The following is a 20,436-nucleotide window of genomic DNA, read 5'->3' as shown; positions in this document are numbered from 1 at the left end:
TTTCCTGTACTTTCTGAGTGGATCCCTCTCTCAGGTGTGCTGTCATTGGTGAAGGGAAAATCTGTGGTTTTATCACAACTGCTGCACTCAGTAAACTAAGTGATACATCACATGAATCAGGAACTCTGCCCCTACATCATGTTGCTCTCAGATTGCAAAAAAGAAACCTGGTGACAGATTGCCTTTAACATCTTGCTTCAATCATAGGGCATGGTAAATCAAGAGGAACCTATAGTTATGTGCAGTTGATACTGCAGCTAATCCCTATTCAAGTGAATGAGACTGAGCTGTGTCAGAACTGGAGTAGCAGACACAGATGACTGGATAGAGTGGAGTCCCTGTGACAGACCCCCATTTATCCTCTTTTCAAGAGATAGGGTGTGGAGAAAGGGTTTAATGGGTTCTCTCGTCCACTGGCCTGGCTACTTTTAGCAAGACCAGGACTCATACCACTGAACACCCACTCTATCTCCCGATGGGCAATACACTACACAGACAACACAGGGTTAGGGTAAAACAGTGTGGCAATACTTTATTGAACCACAACACCCAATAGCAAACAGAACAATCCCAGCAATTACCCCAAGATGGTATACATTACAGGGCCTCACCCTTCCGCTGACTCGCCAGGGTAATGGTAAATGTTATGTCTGAGCTCCCAGAGTCGCTACTCCACCTGTGATACGCACGCAGAGAGGAGGTAACAACAAGCGTAATAACAAGCGTAAGGAGATAATTGAGAGCAGTCCTGTGTTCTTTCAGCCGGGTCCAATGTACCCTCAGCTGAGATCCTGAAGAGAGACACACAACCAGAAGAAAAGAAGTCTCTTTAATACCTGAGGCAGGTGATCTATTTTTAGAATTACCCAGTGTCCATCACTCCTCCTCACAGCCTTTCCCTATCTACTTTTGAAGTCAACAAACTGGTTATAGAATACAATACACAATTAGCATATCAGTACACAATAAACAAAGATAAACACACACTATGTACAAGTCACTATTACAGACTTACACAGTATGTTAAATGGTACATTAGTTTGCAAGTCTGTCTTCTTGACCCACCAGACATAAACACTTAAGTCCACAAGACAATATACAGATAAAAAGTCAATTCTTCTTTGTTTGCAAAAAACATGGTTGTCTGGGAAAGTAAGATTAATCTGGTTTCTTCACATAGGGGAAAACTAGCATTTTGGGAAAAAAACCTTTTCAACAAGATGTTGCAAAAATGACTTGTTATTCTTTGTAAATCTATAGAATTGTAATCTGTTTTTAGAGGGCAAGAGAAGATCTTACATACAAGAGAAAGCTTCCATATGATGCTCACTAAACTAAACTTTATTATTTAAAAAATCAGAATTATCTGGGATCACAATTAGCATTTGGATGCAGAATTTAAACTGGAACAAGTGTTGTTCAACCTATGACAATTAATAGTCTATTGTGTAGCATACGATACAATTAAAAATCAAATTGGAAAAAAGATTCAAAGAAGTATCTTAGGTCACACTTTACAAAAGCTATATTCTTCTTGTACTCCAAGTGAGGCTCCAAATAACTTTAATATGCAGTAAATTAAACGATTGAACAAGTTGCTGATTTGGCATTACTACCCCCTCCAGTTCCGTCAGCGGCAGCTATAAAGTAAAAAAGTACAGACATTAGATATAGGCTACAGAAATATATGTTAGCCAATTGTCATTTTGTAGTTCATAACCAGGTCCCTAATAATTATAGCCCAGACAGTAATATATAGGTCATTACAGAAGAATATGCTGTGTCAGCCTAGGCAATCAGGGACAGCCAACTGAAAATAAATTGATTAAATAACTAAAGTGACTTTGGCAAAAGAGGATTTAGAAGATTATGGATTAAGGCTAATATCATTAAATATATTTTGTGTAACCGGGAACCAAAACATTTAGCATGTAAATAGTAATACTGATACGAGGTTGGTTAATCAACATCTTTGTATGAACCAATAAAAAAAATTACTATACATTGACAAATATCCAGTTGGTATTTAGAGTGAAGTTCAGCAGTAACAATGTCATTACTTTAAAGAAAAAAAAATCTACCATTGCGATAACCAATGGAACTGATCTAACATTCAGCATTGGTAGATGTCTCTATTGTGGAGCCAGATAGGAACGTGGCATAAACTTTTATCTATTACCGACCTTTCTTTGCAGCAATTGCTTCTTCTCTTTTCTTCTTTTCCTCCTCGATTGCCTTCATTTTGGCCTCATACTCATCTGCCAGAGCTTTCCATTCTTTCCTGTTATTCAGTAAACCATCCAACATCGGCTGAATTTCCCCATGGAAGCGAGAAAACTCCTACACATGAAGAAATGATTGTAAGCATTTATCAGAGTTGATATGAATATTGAATTTGAACTTTTTATGTTTTACATTAGGTTGTAAATCAATGCTAAAAGGGATTGAAAAAAGTTTAGTCTACAGTTAGGGACCTCAGAACTCCCACCAGTCAGTAGGAAGAAAGATCATTGGCAACCTCACTGCAGTCCTTGACATCGATATGTTACTGCTGCTCCTAGCCCAACAGCTCAGACCCGCACAAAACCTATTCACCTGAGCTACAATACCTGACACAGCTATACTTATATATGTACACTAATGTAGCTCGTAGTGCAGTGAAGGGTACACTCTAACTGAGGCTGGGCATACCATTGGTGAATCCTGCACAACCGCACAGGGGCTCAAGAGATAAGCGGCCTACAACCGCTTCCAAAGCAGATAGAATTGTGCATTATGATGAGCGATTGGACTGCAAAAAAACCTTATATTGTTCTTGCAAAGGAGCCCTCTTCTATCTGTGTAAGTTCCTGATACTACCGATTGGTGGGGTGCCAGAGATGGCCTGTGACTCAAATAGCGGATATATACCATTAATATACCATGTGATGTGACTGATTTCTCTGTGTGAAGCCCTTCTATAGAGCTACAAGTAGCTTCATCAATGCGTTCAATTACAAAAGTGGTCAGAAGACAGGCAAGCCACCATCATACAGATGAGTGTGATTCTCATTTTTGCAATACCCGGTATAATTTGGAGTTTGGTGATTGGATTTTTCAGATGAAAGAATACAGCCAAGACGTTTTTTATATTGGGACATTTATAAGGAATACGTCAGCAGTTTTTGCTATGAAGTCTGACAGAAGCATGAGGAAGGGACAGAGACACTACCTGAGGGAATCAGGCAAAAATGTCATGACGGATACGGTTGATTTTTTTTTGGAAATAAGTGGCCACATCATTAGGGCTGAAGTAGGTGATGAGGGCACTGTGTGGATTCCCCAGCTTCTGTCCCGGGACCGGAGGGTATGTATGAGTTAACATACTCCCATCTAGTGGGCGTGGCCTCACTCTCCATACACTTGCATGGAGAGAGGCTATGCCCTCTGGCCAGGAATACGTATAACTCATAAATACCCTATGGTCCCAATTCAGAAACCAGCAAATCCTCACAGCGCACAGTGCATGCACTGGAGGGATTCATAAGTCTGTAGTCACACAGAGGGACTACTGACTTATTGGTTTGGACCTGACAAACCCTTTAAGCGCTCTATAAGTCCGGTGTCATGGGTTTACAGCGACAGAGATGGGACAGAAGATTGCAGCGTTTGATATCACGCACTCTTGCACTGATTAGAAGCATTTCTTCATATTAAACGGTACAGGTTTCTGTTAGCAGTGCAGGGGTTAAGCTGTTCAGCTTAGAGTCTCTGAAGCTTTCCTGCTTAGATGATCTCAGCTGTTAAGTATTGGCCACTCCTCTCTCCAATATATTCTCACCTCTGGCAATGCTTGGTGTTTCTGCTGTGTGTAAATCCTCATCCTCTCCTATTTGGTTTACCTACCTTTTCTCCATGGTGTTCCTTTCTGTTGTCTGTGAGTGCATATTTGTATGTTTGGTATGTTATTTATCCCTGTACATCCTCCCTTGTTAGTCTGGTTTGTGTATATACATACACTATTACTCCCCACGTCTCTGAGTGGGGCAGTGGACAGATATAGGGCTGATTCAGGAGTTTAGCAAAGTGCATGACTTTGGTGTCTTCATCATCAGGAATAGCTAAGGCACCCCTAGCGTTAGGGACAGGGAAGGAGCTCCTGGTCCCAAGTATCCCGACAACAGAGTTGTGACATCTGGTTTTGCTGTAATCACACTAACCCACAGAGTAAAGTTCACATGTCATAATTTCCAAACAATAAATGCCGTAAAAACAAAAAGCAATAGTGGAATTGCTGCTTCTTTTTTTTTTTCCCCTGCAAAGATTTCTTTATATGAGAAATGGAATAGTGCTATTAAATGAGATAACTTGTTCTTCAAAAACTAACCTCGTATGGCTATGTGAACAGAAAAAAGTCATAACTGCAAAAATTTTAGATATATACAAACAGCCTATTTATTTTTATAGTCGCAGGCAAATATAAAAAAAAAGTATGACCTTCATTCAGAAATATGTCTATGTTCTATTTTAATTACTCACTTTATATACAAACGTGCAGACAAAGTCAATGAAACCGCACTGGAGCTTCGGCAGTTCTGCAGACTTATTTCTGTCCATCATTGGCTATAATTAGAATAACAGATTTTATATTAGGAAATAATCATAATTTATTGAGGTTTTATTAGACGTAATGAGTTGTCAGCGAAATGTTGCTCATAAATGCAGACTAATTCTCTATTAGAATGGAAGCAACATAACACTTCTAATATATCTTGAAGTCTATCCCGTGCCAGCTAAGGGACATTAAGTAGGGCTAATGAATGTTAGTTATATACGATTGTCTTGAACTTTTCAACAACCTATTCATGTCTAGCATATCAATGATGTTTGGGAGATTCGTGCTATACATTTATGGCTGTAAACATTCCTAGTTTCTAACAAAGATACTTAGATCTATTGAAATCTTAACCTTATGTAGCCACATATACTGTACAATAATATGTATACTTCCATAGGTTGGTGCAAGCAATTTGGTTGCCGGGTGTCACAAAGGAGAGGAATAGAGGGAAAGAATAAAGTGCCCTTACTTGGTGTCCACATTTTCTGGCTCTTAGCTATATACAGGCTCCTAAGCCCTTTGTAATAAGAAGAGCTTACCACAAAGACTCTGAATCAGATACAATCCTACAGAATGAATGGATGATAGAGCTAAGGCTGTAGCCACGTGCAATTGTTGTTGCCAGACCTCAATAAAAAATACAAATCTAGACATGTACATTACTGTCTTCCTGAGACAAACACTAATATAAAGTTTACGCACCATATTAATATATCATTACATATTGTCCAATATTAAGTATTTTTACTTAGTCTATCAATGAATAAGCTGGGAAACATAATACAATATACAGATTTTCCATAATCTCCACATCCAACCATTGGTGTCCAACAACACTAAATAAGTTATCAAACCCTAATTTGTATAAATTTGATTTGTATGTTGGTTTCAGAGCAGTGTTATTTTTCTATTTAAAGAGTAACTGTACTTTCAAGTAACTTTTCAAGTAACTGTCCTTTGTGTGTAAATGGGGAATAACACAATTTCTGGCCATTATATAACTTGTTGTCCTGTATTTTCATCAGTTTTCCCCTTTTCGAGCTTCCCTTTTATCTCTAAATTTGCAATACACTCTGAGCTGATGGAAGGAGACTAGCTGCTATGATTTCTCACATGTACATCACAGCACACAGGGATGGATTTCTGCTCCTCATTCCTTAGTTAACACACTGACAAAAGCAGCAGAGGTGTGGAGTAAATTATAGAGCAATAGTAATCAGTGTAAATGTGAATCCAGCTCTGTTTAGATGTTAAAGTTCTTAGAAAGCTCAGCACAATCTTTCTATGTCTCCTTCTGCCTGATTTCTAACTCTGCTTATTTCTCCTCTTCTCAACTCCCCTTTCCATAGAGTATAATGGACTCTGTCACCTGACATTACAATGAGCTGGCAGTCTGTCTACCTGAGTAAGAGGTTTTCTGAGTGCCAAGGGTAGTGGGCTCCTGATTGGTTGAACAGTGACTTGGTCACGCTAATCGTCCAAACTGGGCTCTCTCCATTCATGCAAGCAGAGGCAGTCTTTCCTTTGCAGTATTGGAAGAGCAATGACAAGGGCAATGAAGCTCACCAGGCCCAGTGATCTGGTCCTGCATCAGACCAGTGCTTATAGCTTGGTTGGAAAAATTTTGCGAGCACTTTGCTTCTTGCCTAGAAGACCAGCCACCAATAACAGACTACAGCTGTGGCCGGTAACCTAGGCAACAAACAGTAAATAATAAAATAAAAAAATTGCTCTGTTCTTGAGAAAGCAGAGGCATTTTAATAAATAGTAAACTGCAAAGTTGACTTTTTATAAATACTTTGCAATTGTAATCATTTATCATCATAAAACAACTCCTTTATAAGGAAATAAAAGAATTAAGTGCTGGGTTCCACAATAGTCTTTAAATGTTTTAAGCATCTCAACAATTCTTTTCTTCTTTCAGATGATACTGATTTTAAACATTTTCTTCTACAAGAGCAGCATAGTTCTTCTGACTCAAACTATCTCTTCGATTCTTGTACGGTATTTCTATTAGAGAACAGAGGAGTGATTACTGAGGCCACTATGAACTTAGATTATCAAAAAGTACCTAAATTCACTCAGGATGGCAAGTTTGAAGGACTAAGTTCGCATAATAGAATTTTTAAAATTTTCATAAGAAAGCATGGTCTGTAATTAAGAAGGAATGAAAGCACCCAGTAAAAAAATACAGTGTTAAATCTGTAAAGTTCACATATGCATTTTAAATAGCCTATTGGGATAGGGCTCTAAAACTTGAAATCTCCATATTTAAAATAAGTTCTCCTGCTTTGTTCTGATGAGGGAAAAACACCCCAAAACATGTGTCTGGAAATGGAATTCCTGGTTTGGCTTCTTATCCTAGTAAGTCATGTGGGAAAGGCCTTTAATGGGTGGATATTGACTTTTAGGACTACTATTTCCAATAGGTAGCACTAGAGTTCCTGTCATCTTCCTCTCTGAAAAGACTATTTGCACCTTTAAATTTCTAGAGGAACAATGCGTGGCATATTAAATCTCCCTATATCAACTTGGCGCTCTCCACATGGAGAAACTTTAACATGGAGAGTATCTACTGTAGCTTTGAAAGACACTTTGTAAATGCAGTCTGACTATCAATTTGAGAAGCTGCACTTTCTACTTCTGACTGCAGAGCCATCCAGCTAAAATCATGGTTGGGGAACACGACATAAAAAACAGCCTTTGTGAGATAAAGTCAGAACAGAGACTAAAGGGCGAGAAGCTTGAAAGGATGGAAGATAGAAATTTTCCAATACAAGGGTAGAGAGTAGAGACGTATTAACTCTGAAGATGCTATCACACGGACAGGATATTATTTTTCCCAGCTTGAGCTGCCTTTTCCAATAATTGGGTGTACATTATGAAAGAAGGTAAAAGTCAAACATCTCATCATCCCATTGGGTTACTAGTATGAAACATACATTCTTTAAATACAAGAGTTGTTACCATCCATGATCAATTCTGGTGTTCTGGTTCCAGTTCACAGATTAGATCAAAGACATTCTACTTCTACAGGATTCTATCCTACACTCTCTCTAGCTCTGAAACCCAGTGACATATTCGAGACAATGAAAAACTTAAAACCCTTTGATTCGCTTCTAGTTTTTCCTAGGGTTAATGGTGATGGTGTGGACCAGCTGGTTTGTAATGTATTTGGAGTAAAGCCAAACTCAGGGACTTTACAGTGGGGAATCCCCAGACTCCTACCCTAGGAGTACGGTACTCCATTAGGAACAGCTGACCAAGTCTCCAATAGGAACAATTGATGGAAAACTGGGAAGAAAAGTAGCATCAGGTATCACAACGTGTAGTTAGAAGAAGAGAAGTCAGGGATGGATGTGCTCAGGCAAAACAGTGGAGAGGCAGAACAATAGGGCAGGCTGACCATGGGAAAACAAGGTGAAAAACAGTCCAAAATCAATATAGCTTCAGCACAGTACTGATACCTAAAGGACTTGATGCACAAATACTGGAAGATTGCTGTAAGGGTCCTTAAAGAAGACTGGCTAATGTGCATTGACTGAAGAAAAATACTTTGATGTGCTCTGGTCCTTTAAAAAAGCAAAGTGTCAAAAGGGACACACATGGGAGAGGAGTCATTAGCATGAGGGCCACAGCAGCAAGCAGGACTCCAGACACAAAAGTCCTGAACAGAAGAGCTGCAAGGGAGAGCGAGATGCAAAGCATCAGAACATTTTTGCTCTTGAGATTGATGTGCTATATATTTAAGACTTTATCCAGGTTATTTAGAGGAACTTAGAAAAGTCATAAATTTGAGGTGGTCAGAGGAAAAAGTGTGTTCTGAAAATAATAGCATAATTACAATAAAATATAACTTTTGTTAAATTAAGGGACTTATATCTGCCACATCAAATGTCCATGTGTCTGACCTTAGTGACATGTTTCAGAAGAGTTCAGTAACCCACAAAATGATTGGTTATCAAAGCTGCTCAGAGGATATCTCCTGTCACTTCTCACTGGTTTCCATCATGGAATCCAAATAGTTTATCTAAAGCGCTATTTAAGCCCACCTGTAGCACATCCAGCACATCCAGCATACTATCCTTTCTATTCAACCTCCCATATGCACAGGATGACAAAATTATATTTTAACCCATCACTGTGTTCTTGCCACTAACTTCACTTTTGAAAAGTAGAAAACAACAAGGCACTCAACAAAAATGACTTGTGGATGGTGCTCAAGTAGGGTATCCAACCCATAATCTAAGCAAAAATAAACTTGGCACTCAAATTGATGAAAGATTAGGAAATTTCATTTATTTTGTATCCAGACAAAAAAACAGAAGAAATAACTGAACTTTTTCGGTCTCACATTGGACCTTCATAAGAGTATCTTGCTACAATATACAAACAGAAAAGAGAGAAATAATGAAATAAAGCAATGAATAAAATAAAATAAGAAGGGTCATATGATGCATTTTTTCATAAATGACATAATTAGAACCATATTGAGTTACATTCTGTCATAGCGGCACAAAATGTTGTTGCCGCAGTGGAACACGATAATACCTTATTTGGTCCAGAGAAAATACCTAGGAGTCAAGAGGGTAGGTGCTCCTTAGTGCTTATAGGGTAGGAAAAAATCCGAGTGGCATCTGGTTCAGAAGGATAAGACAGTGTTCTTTAAATAAGCTGGAAGGATGATATGAGGAAAATGCCTGAATGCTATTTAAGGAGGCAAGATTAAATGTGGCTAAAATAAATGTAGCGCGTCCATAAATGTCGCTATGGTAGAGTATTGGATGCTGCGTGGGGAATCAGAATTCAGTTCAGCATGTCCTCTATAGGTAATCACTATTGTTGTGACCAAGTGCTGATTGCTGTATATGTAAATCAGATTAAGTGCAGCGCATCCATGTGGGGCGACTATGGTCGCTGCTTCAAAGTGCTGCGTAACTTCAATTTCATCGGTCTCAAAAAAAAAAATGTTAAAGAAAAGTATTTAATTAATTTAGATGTCAAAAGGTGTACTTACTATACTTCGAGTGTGCAAAAGACTGGAAATTAATAATCTTTTTATGCAATCGAACTGCCTACGAAATTCATTGCCTGATGTGTCCATGTCCCCCACATAATACTTTGGTAATCTTTAATGATTGAATGAAGTTGGAGTTTTATCATTTTACGGGAGGCTGGAACCACCAATGTTTCTGTTTTCACACCTGTTTTCTAAGCGTTGCTCCCTGTATATTGGACCTCATGTTATAGTGACCTGGTTATTTTTGCACATTATGCTATTTCTTTTGCTTATGATTCTTCAGGCATTCTTTTCTCCTCGGGCCTAAAGGCTCAATCCATGAGTACTCTAGCAACATCATTAGTGGAAAAAAAGAGAAGCTTCTTGATCTGTTGGACGGCAGGCTGGTCTTCATCTTGTACCTTTTGGTTTTTACTTTTTTCAGGCACTAAAGGTTAGATTTTGTTGACCTTAGATCTTGATCTTGAAGATGATTCAGGCAGTGGTCCCTACCTATTTTATTCTCTGGTGTTTCTCTGATGAATATTGTCATGCAACAGCTGGGAGAATTAATTACTTCTACTAGTACTTTGATTTTCTCAGTCTTATGACAGCATCCTATATGAAGTAGAGGTTCTTAGTAAGAGGACCATTTCATAATGTTGGTGTATATAGCAGTGTCTGCAGCATATGATTATTCATTATAAAATATATTCACTCACAATAGGCTGTTGCTGAAGTACAGTTCTTTCCAAGTCACCTTGTTCCCAGAATTCAGCTGCAACTAACAGAGCTACCTGGTAAATAAGACACAATTTAATAAAGAATAATCATTCTATAATCCATAAGTGGAGATGACAGAATATAAGTTACGGTATTACACTAACAACTGTATGATTATGGCAAGTCCCGTTCGTTGCCTAGAAATTAACAGTTAGAAGTGACAGCTGAGGATAGGTGAGAACAGCTCCTGGCTATCTCCAACAGTCCCATAGGCTTTAAATAGTGTGGCAGCAGTGGAACCTGTAGCTTTTAGTAAATTATCACTTATGTAGGGTATAAGTTGTGGTAGGGTATGGTCTCCCTTAGGCTCATAGTAACACTTAGTTTAGGTAAGAGTTATCAGCATATCTAAATTAGATGCAGCCTCACCTACCCTCACCTACTGTATCCTCACCCATCCCTTGTAGATTGTGAGCTCTCGCGGGCAGGGTCCTCTCTCCTTCTATACCAGTCGTGATTTGCATTATTTAAGATTATTGTACTTGTTATTTATTATGTATACCCCTTTTTCACATGTAAAGCACCATGGAATTAATGGTGCTATAATAACAAATAATAATAATAATGCAGTGGTTGCAGTCAAACCAAGGGCCTTCAGCCAAGAGGGACTCAAAAGGTCACTTTAGCCCATATGAGAAGATCAATATTATTAAATACCTGTGTACTTTACAGGCCCTGTTAAAAATGTTCCATTTGCGTCCAAAAGCTTTAAGTTATGCCACAGGCTTTCTGCCATTTTGGATACAGTCTGACAACCTAGACGATTTTGGGTGTGGAACATGGTACTTCAGGCACATCAAGAGACTGTTAATAGTATTGCAATTGCTTTGTTGTACAGCTGTTTAAGAGTGTTAACCACTGATATTGGGGGGTAATCCATTAAAGCGGTATACTCAAATTTTAAAGTTATCCTCTATCCATGTGATAGTACATAACTTGCCAATTGCTGGAGGTCAAACAATTGGGACCCCCACCTATCCCAACAACCAGGGCTCTGAAGAGCCCAATGTGCATCGAGTGGTGGTCAATCATGCACACTGTCACTCCATTCATTCTTATGGGAGTGCCGAACAACAGTCAAGTGCAGTGCTCGGCTATCTCTGGCAGACTCATTAAGAAATAATGGAGCGGCAGTGCCCATGATCAACCACTAAGCTATTCACACAAAAGTCCTAGTTCTCCGAATTAGTTGTCCCAGCAGTCCGACATGCAGCGATCGGGAAGTTGTCCATTCCCCTTTAGGCTTGTGCATCACATAGTGACAGTAAAGGCTGAGTCACACATAACGATATCGTTAACGATATCGTTGCAACGTCACGCTTTTGGTGACGTGGCAACGATCCCGCTAACGATCTCGTTATGTGTGACAGCGACCAACGATCAGGCCCCTGCTGGGAGATCGTTGGTCATTGGGGAATGATCAGGACCATTTTTTGGTCGCTGATCACCCGCTGTCATCGCTGGATCGGCGTGTGTGACGCCGATCCAGCGATGTGTTCACTTGTAACCAGGGTAAATATCGGGTTACTAAGCGCAGGGCCGCGCTTAGTAACCCAATATTTACCCTGGTTACCATTGTAAAAGTTAAAAAAAAGTACATACTCACATTCTGATGTCTGTCAAGTCCCCCGGCGTCCACAGGGTTAAAACTGCTTTCGGCACGCGCTCCGGCCGAGAGCTTCCCTGCACTGACTGTGTCAGCGCCGGCCGTAAAGCAGAGCACAGCGGTGACGTCACCGCTGTTACTGCCGGCGGTGACACATTCAGTGCAGGGAAGCTCTCGGCAGCAGCGCGTGCATTAGCAGTGCTCTTGCCGAAAGCAGTTTTAACCCTGTGGACGCCGGCGGGGGATGTGACAGACATCAGAAGGTGAGTATGTAGTGTCTTTTTTAACTTTTACAATGGTAACCAGGGTAAATATCGGGTTACTAAGCGCGGCCCTGCACTTAGTAACCCGATGTTTACCCTGGTTACCCGGGTGCTGCAGGGGGACTTCGGCATCGTTGAAGACAGTTTCAATGATGCCGAAGTCGTTTCCCTGATCGTTGGTCGCTGGAGAGAGCTGTCTGTGTGACAGCTCCCCAGCGACCACACAACGACTTACCAACGATCACGGCCAGGTCGTATCGCTGGTCGTGATTGTTGGTAAGTCGTTTAGTGTGACTTAAGCTTTACTGTTATGAATATTGTTTCTTACTAAGATGAGTAACAAAGCATCAAGACAGACAGACAATTTGCAGTTTGGTACACATTGGCATACATTTTGAGGTTCTCATTGGAAGCTCTTCTGATGTATTCTTTCGACATATAGTTATAAACAGAATCCAAAATATACAATCTAAAATGATAGGTACAGTATATGACCTTGCTCTGGACCTCCCACGGCTTTGTAATAGCAGATAAATCACATGCTGTCATCATCATAGCCCTATAACAGAAACATAATGGCAGATATTTGTAGTGCTGTAATAATACTATCATCTGTGATGAAAAGTGAAAGCTAATTTTTTGCATGATTTTATTTCTGGTCTTTTCTGCCATCACCATAGTGCTCATTCACGTGGAGCTTTCAACTGAACAATTCAACCATTTGAGAAAATCAGTATCTGCCAAGCTGTATATCTGAGCAATGAGCTTTGGCTCATGCACAGCTATCAATTCTGCAGATAACTGATTTTTTTAAGCATAATTTGAAAAATGATGTACCAAGCAATCTCTTTCATCATTATTTATACCATAATTTAATCTGTATTCTGAGAGTCGTTAAAAAAAATTAAGAATTACTGGATAATGGAAGAAATTGTGATTACAAACAGCGGTACCCCAAAAAGGTACCAATGGAACTACACCTTGTCCCACAAATACAAGCTCATACACAGCTTCATTGATGAAAAAATAAAGTTAACTCTCAGATTATGGCAATACAAGTCATTTTTAAAGTATTTTTTGACAGTAGTAAAACATATTAAATAGCTACTTTGTTATAGGCATCAAAGCAGTAAACCAGAAAATTATGTTGATATTATTTTTACAGCACAATGTACCCCATAAAAACAATAGCAGACTTTTAATTTCAACCCACAAATATTTATTTCCCATATATTATTTGGTGAATTTGAAGAGAATGGTTGAGAAAAAATTAGTTGACTCTTTAAAAGGTCAAAGAGTAACTACATTTTTGCAAATTTGTGGTTTTTTTGCTCTATAATTCCATTAAATCTTTGGGGGTCTTGAAACCACCACCGACTACTCACAAGACCTCCGAGAAGTGCGTAGCTCCAGATGCAAGAGTGAACAGCTCCTGCCTAAGTGCATAAAGAATGAAGTATTGGCGCAGTGGTTAGCACTGCAGCCTTGCAGCGCTGGAGTCCTGGGTTCTAATCCCACTCAGGACAACATCTGCAAGGAGTTTGTATGTTCTTCCCGTGTTTGCGTGGGTTTCCTCTGGGTACTCTGGTTTCCTCCCACATTCCAAAGACATACTGATAGGGAATTTAGATTGTGAGCCCCATCGGGGACAGCGATGATAATGTGTGCAAACTGTAAAGCGCTGCGGAATATGTTAGCGCTATATAAAAATAAAGATTATTATTAAGTATTGACTCAATAGAAAGTCGATGAGAGTCGCAGTCCTGAAACTCCACCGATTGCCCAAAATACAGCCAAGAAGTGCAAAGCCCAAGAAAAAGGAGAGCAGATTACAGATTCAATAGAAAGTCAGAATTTCTATGGAATCTGTAATCTGCTCTGTGCACACCTGCACACTTCTAAGCTGGCTTTTGTACGATTGGTGGGGCTTCAGGACTGGGACCCCCACCAACTGTTTATTGAATCTATACTCCACCCTGTGCGCATGCTCAGGCAGATGCTGAGGACTGAGGGACCTGCATATCTGATGGGAATTAAAGTGGAAAAAATCTAAAATAGTTTTACAGAAGTTTAGATACTATTTAAATACTGTATGTCAAAGCAGAAGTAGGATATATACAATGTAATGATAACATAAAAGGTGGGTAGGGGCTGCTAATTATAAGTGAACTGTGACTTATAAGTTTGCTTATATTTAAGACTGTGAAGTTAATAATAGCATACATACATAATGATTTCTTTTCTTGTTGTTTCAAGTGCTAAGTATTCATTCCACTTCTGCGGGTCATCATAAGTCTGACATTGATCAACAATTTTCTGGAACATTGTTCTCTTCCTGAGAGGGGGAAAAAACGTTTACCTCCGGAATAAACTTTTTTTGCCACTAACATCACACATTATTATCAGTAAATAAAGTCATCGCAAATCCACGACTGATGTTCTGTTTTCTAATGGTGCTGTTATGCATTATTCATTAAGAATGGTGTTTCTTACATCAGTCTTAATGAGGGGCGCCCATGCTGACTACTCCCCAGTTCCGCTCATTCTAGCTGAGATACTGGCTTGAAAATGCTAAAAGTCGCAAAACGTTTGAGCAACTTCATGTTGCACAAACATTTTGTGACGTTTTAACTCTTTTTAAGCCAGTTTTCTGGTGCAAACAAAGTTATTTATCAAGGTTTATACGCTCAATTAGTCTTGGTAATTTAAGTTACTAATAGGTTCAGCTTAGCATTAAAACAATAAGCCTTGTACCAATTTCTTGGGCTAGCTGGGTATTGCACCATGAAAAGTAAATCAAAAACGGAAAGTACCCTATCCACTATGATATAGGAAATAAACAGTACTTCCATGACTTCTTCAATCCACTCACTTGAAATAAAGAGCCAAATCTGTAGCTATGATTGCAATATCCATCAAGTGAATTACAAGTTCGTGCTGTCTTCTGTTAAGATTCTGATAAATGTTCATGGACTGCCACAAAAACAAAGCAGAATATTTTAGAGAATAATAGACAAATATTTGTGTATGACACTGTGACTGGAACAACCATTGCTTGAACTGATGTAATTGTGATGCGCAGCCATACAAATAGGTATTTTTAACATGTCATAGCTGAAATGGGCTATAGAGTTTCAGGTATTTAACGGGGTTATTCGGGACTATTTTATTTTGTCTCATGGGCTAAGAATTGACAGTTGTTAATCGCTAACTACCCGCCTGTTCTGCCCAGCGCTGGTTCCGAGCTGTCACTGACCGCTCCTGCTGGCGAGTCTGCTGCTTCACGTCAACAGAGTAGCTCTTGATCTTCCCGGTTGCTCTGTAAACGGGGAGCCAGCTGTCAATAGGCATAACAACTGCAGCCGCGCCTTGTCAAAAGAGCATAGCGGAAAAGAAGCAAAGAAGCAACTGCTCTGTTAAAGTGACATCACCGGAAACCACTGAGTCAACAACAGGAGTGGTCCATGACGGATCTGAGCCAGCAGAGATGGCCCTGGGCACAACATGTAGGTAGTTAGCACCTACCTGCCTGTAAGTTCTTAGGCCCATTAGAAAAAAATTAAATAGTCTCCGATAACACCTTAAAATGTAATCATTAAATACTGAAAAGATTTGGAACCTTTTTACACAGTTTATGCATCAATTCCTCACCATTTCAAGATCTTGATTTACTGACAGTGAATGGAAATTTTCACTGTTTTTTAACATTCAAAGGCAGAAAACCTATACTGATGTGAACCTTTAGGCACCAGTATAAATCTCATCAAGGATATAAGAGATTTTAGAGGGCAATAAAATCACGTCACCAATGCCAGTCAGATATGACAAGGATTGGTTTCAAGGCATTGAACATAAACCTGAACATTTGTATTCAACGACAATCACAAATTTAAATCTGACTCATTTATAGTTGCAATTAACTCTGTCACTTTTCCCTGCTAAGTCATCATTAGGACTACAATCCTACAACACTGCAAAGTCCCTGACAATGGGAGTAGGTGAGCAGCTCAGTCAGGGGTTAAAAGGGAGTGGAGCTGGTTGGCCAAAGACTTTGCAGTGATGTAGGGTAACAATTCTAATGATGATTCATGCAGGGAAAAGAGACCTCCTGTTTCTACATAGAGCTTAGAAGGATTCAGCTAGTCTGTTTCTAATCTCATGGTGTCATAGACCTAATAGAAAAGAGAACAATTAACTGGGCAGGGAGGCAAAATTAGCAATTCTAAGTACTGTAGGGTTTTGCTCACTCAGCTGTGGTTGAGGTAGGCACAGGAAGCAGTTTTCTTAAAAATGTCCAGTCAGGTTTATTAAAAACTTCATAAACCTGCTTAAGCATAGGCAAAACCAAAGATAGCCTTCTCCGGCACAAAGTGAAAACAACTGTCCATTTGTACTGTGGGTCCGCCCACTCAGGTCAGTGTCTTTAGCAAACACACTGGACGCGTCCACTCCTCCAGTCATAGACCCTGAATGAAACACTTGGTCTGCCTTCTATCTTTCAAACCACACCCCTGGTGTGGGGATATGTGAGCAGTTATTCCCACCCATCTCTTTTGATTGCTCATAAAACCCGACCCTGGAATGCACTAATAACTCTCTTTCAGCACTATATGTGCTGGAGCATGCTTTCTGAGCTCACATCACCAAAGCTACCAACCTCGATCATACATATCTCTCCTCAATGACCTGTCTGGCAGCCATCTTACAGTACACAATGCTATTTAGTAAGATAATTGCAATATATTAAGGCACTAAAAACTATGATGGGAGAGCTTCTTTAAGTTTTATTTACTAGATATCCCACATAACTCATGTTTTACTAACCTAGCTAACGTCTTAAGGGTAAAAAAATGAAGCATAGCTTTATCACCTCATCTGCCAGTAAGACCTTGCCAAACTCCAAGTGATGTCTTTCCAGAATAGAGGATCCATGTAATTTTGCTAAAGGATGTTGAGATCTAAGGAAAACAACCAAGTAAGCTTAAAAAGGGGTTACCAACTTGAAAAAAAAAGTATTTTCACACTGACAGTTCACATAATAAATACAGATTTTGCATGTAAATTCATTAAAATACACTTGCTTTCATCACTTTTCTATGATCTTAGTCATTTTTGGGAGAAAAATAGTATAATGATACAACCCACACATCATCATCATGACAACAGTTATTAGTAAAAGCAAATGGTATAGTGATCATGAGTCATGAGGATGTTTTTAATATGTTTACAACTCTGCAAGAAGTTTGTATGTTCTCCCCATGTTTGCTCCAGTTTCCTCCCACACTCCAAAGACATAATGATAGGGAATTTAGATTGTGAGCCTCATCAGGGACAGCGCCGATAATGTATGTAAAGCGCTGTGGAATTAATGGCGCTATATAAGTGAGTAAAATAAATAAATAAACAAATACAATATTTAATTTACTGTAGTTGGAGCATAACAGATGATTCCATGTACATGATCATTGCTTCACATGCTCTTTGTCAGACATTTTTGTAATAACATTGTTTTGTCTACTCCAAGTAGATATTAGCTGTCAGTAAATAAAGGGAATGTTTAATGTATGTGTAAGGTGTCTGGGTGAGGTAGTCATGAGCAAGCTGCTGCTTTTGCTCACTCTGACACCCTAGAGACAAAATGTGTCTCTGTCCCGGTGTGCTGCTGTGTGCGGGTACCTTACACTTATTTGTGGCCCATAGGCTTCCACTGGCTGCATGTCTTCATCTTCCAGAACCTTCGTAGCGCACAATCCAGAGGACACTGAACTCGGTAACAGTCAAACTTTTACTTGGCAGCTTACAGTGATTACAATCAGAAAATATAAGGGGTGCTCACTGCTATGGAAGGTGCTCTGGAGAATAATACCAGTAGATACAGTGGGGCAAAAAAGTATTTAGTCAGTCAGCAATAGTGCAAGTTCCACCACTTAAAAAGATGAGAGGCATCTGTAATTTACATCATAGGTAGACCTCAACTATGGGAGACAAACTGAGAAAAAAAAATCCAGAAAATCACATTGTCTGTTTTTTTATCATTTTATTTGCATTTTATGGTGGAAAATAAGTATTTGGTCAGAAACAAAATTTAATCTCAATACTTTGTAAAATATCCTTTGTTGGCAATGACAGAGGTCAAACGTTTTCTGTAAGTCTTCACAAGGTTGCCACACACTGTTGTTGGTATGTTGGCCCATTCCTCCATGCAGATCTCCTCTAGAGCAGTAATGTTTTTGGCTTTTCGCTTGGCAACACGGACTTTCAACTCCCTCCAAAGGTTTTCTATAGAGTTGAGATCTGGAGACTGGCTAGGCCACTCCAGGACCTTGAAATGCTTCTTACGAAGCCACTCCTTCGTTGCCCTGGCGGTGTGCTTTGGATCATTGTCATGTTGAAAGACCCAGCCACATTTCAACTTCAATGCCCTTGCTGATGGAAGGAGGTTTGCACTCAAAATCTCACGATACATGGCCCCATTCATTCTTTCATGTACCCGGATCAGTCGTCCTGGCCCCTTTGCAGAGAAACAGCCCCAAAACATGATGTTTCCACCACCATGCTTTACAGTAGGTATGGTGTTTGATGGATGCAACTCAGTATTCTTTTTCCTCCAAACACGACAAGTTGTGTTTCTACCAAACAGTTCCAGTTTGGTTTCATCAGACCATAGGACATTCTCCCAAAACTCCTCTGGATCATCCAAATGCTCTCTAGCAAACTTCAGATGGGCCCGGACATGTACTGGCTTAAGCAGTGGGACACGTCTGGCACTGCAGGATCTGAGTCCATGGTGGCGTAGTGTGTTACTTATGGTAGGCCTTGTTACATTGGTCCCAGCTCTCTGCAGTTCATTCACTAGGTCCCCCCGCGTGGTTCTGGGATTTTTGCTCACCGTTCTTGTGATCATTCTGACCCCACGGGGTGGGATTTTGCGTGGAGCCCCAGATCGAGGGAGATTATCAGTGGTCTTGTATGTCTTCCATTTTCTAATTATTGCTCCCACTGTTGATTTCTTCACTCCAAGCTGGTTGGCTATTGCAGATTTAGTCTTCCCAGCCTGGTGCAGGGCTACAATTTTGTTTCTGGTGTCCTTTGACAGCTCTTTGGTCTTCACCATAGTGGAGTTTGGAGTCAGACTGTTTGAGGGTGTGCACAGGTGTCTTTTTATACTGATAACAAGTTTAAACAGGTGCCATTACTACAGGTAATGAGTGGAGGAAAGAGGAGACTCTTAAAGAAGAAGTTACAGGTCTGTGAGAGCCAGAAATCTTGATTGTTTGTTTCTGACCAAATACTTATTTTCCACCATAAAATGCAAATAAAATGATAAAAAAAACAGACAATGTGATTTTCTGGATTTTTTTTTCTCAGTTTGTCTCCCATAGTTGAGGTCTACCTATGATGTAAATTACAGACGCCTCTCATCTTTTTAAGTGGTGGAACTTGCACTATTGCTGACTGACTAAATACTTTTTTGCCCCACTGTATATAGAAAAATACTCCGGTACACTTAAGATTCAAAAAACAAATGGTACAGTTTCTTGCAATGTCCAAGGTTATCATTTATTGTATGTCCGACACTCGGTGATCAAATAGTACAAGTTAATCAGGTAAATGAATCAACGTTTCAGCTTTTCGAAGCCTTTGTCGCGAAATACCTGTATCTTCAGTGAAGAGAGTATCCAGGATACTTGCCACGGACTCGGTCTTCCCGGATACTCTCTTCACTGAAGATATAGGTATTTCTTGACAAAGGCTTGGAAAAGCCGAAACGTTGATTCATGTACCTGATTAACTTGTACTATTTGATCATCGCGTGTCGGACATACAATAAATTATAACCTTGGAAATTGCAAGAAACTGTACCATTTGCTTTTTTAATCTTAAGTGTGCCAGAGTGATTACAATCAGGCATATACGATAGAGCCCAATGGGCTACAGTCTTTCTCACAGGTACTGGACTTAACTTCAGCCCTTGTTCTCAGTCTGGGTAGATCATCCCTCTTGCTAACTACTCTACCACTAGGAATTCTACTCCATCACAAGCAGTGCACCCGGATTAATGTTTGCAACCGCATCTGAGAGTTTGAGTCCATCTTTCCTGCAGTTCTGTAGGCTTACTGCACCCAAAGGCCTCAATTTCCATCTCAAGGTTCCAAGGCCGACAGACAGATTTGCACAGAAGGGCTCT

At 39.8% G+C, this 20,436-nt stretch overlaps 1 protein-coding gene across 2 annotated transcripts in view; it reads right to left on the bottom strand.

Moving 5' to 3' along the window:
* Window positions 1–499: 499 nt before the first annotated feature.
* The window catches only part of LOC143786150 (rod cGMP-specific 3',5'-cyclic phosphodiesterase subunit beta-like), a 90,315-nt gene continuing 70,378 nt past the window's right edge, over window positions 500–20,436 (bottom strand). For both annotated transcript variants that reach the window (XM_077275444.1, XM_077275435.1), the window contains 8 exons: window positions 17,119–17,206; window positions 15,121–15,221; window positions 14,476–14,583; window positions 12,744–12,807; window positions 10,319–10,393; window positions 4,519–4,602; window positions 2,184–2,340; window positions 500–1,640 (listed from right to left, as the gene is read on the bottom strand). In XM_077275444.1, the coding sequence (XP_077131559.1) occupies window positions 1,579–1,640; window positions 2,184–2,340; window positions 4,519–4,602; window positions 10,319–10,393; window positions 12,744–12,807; window positions 14,476–14,583; window positions 15,121–15,221; window positions 17,119–17,206 (739 nt within the window). In that variant the 3' untranslated portion in view covers window positions 500–1,578. The remainder of the gene's footprint in view (window positions 1,641–2,183; window positions 2,341–4,518; window positions 4,603–10,318; window positions 10,394–12,743; window positions 12,808–14,475; window positions 14,584–15,120; window positions 15,222–17,118; window positions 17,207–20,436) is intronic.

The sequence above is a fragment of the Ranitomeya variabilis genome, chromosome 1 (genome assembly GCF_051348905.1).
Source record: "Ranitomeya variabilis isolate aRanVar5 chromosome 1, aRanVar5.hap1, whole genome shotgun sequence".
NCBI lineage: Eukaryota > Metazoa > Chordata > Amphibia > Anura > Dendrobatidae > Ranitomeya > Ranitomeya variabilis.
This window is presented reverse-complemented; position numbering and strand designations above follow the sequence as displayed.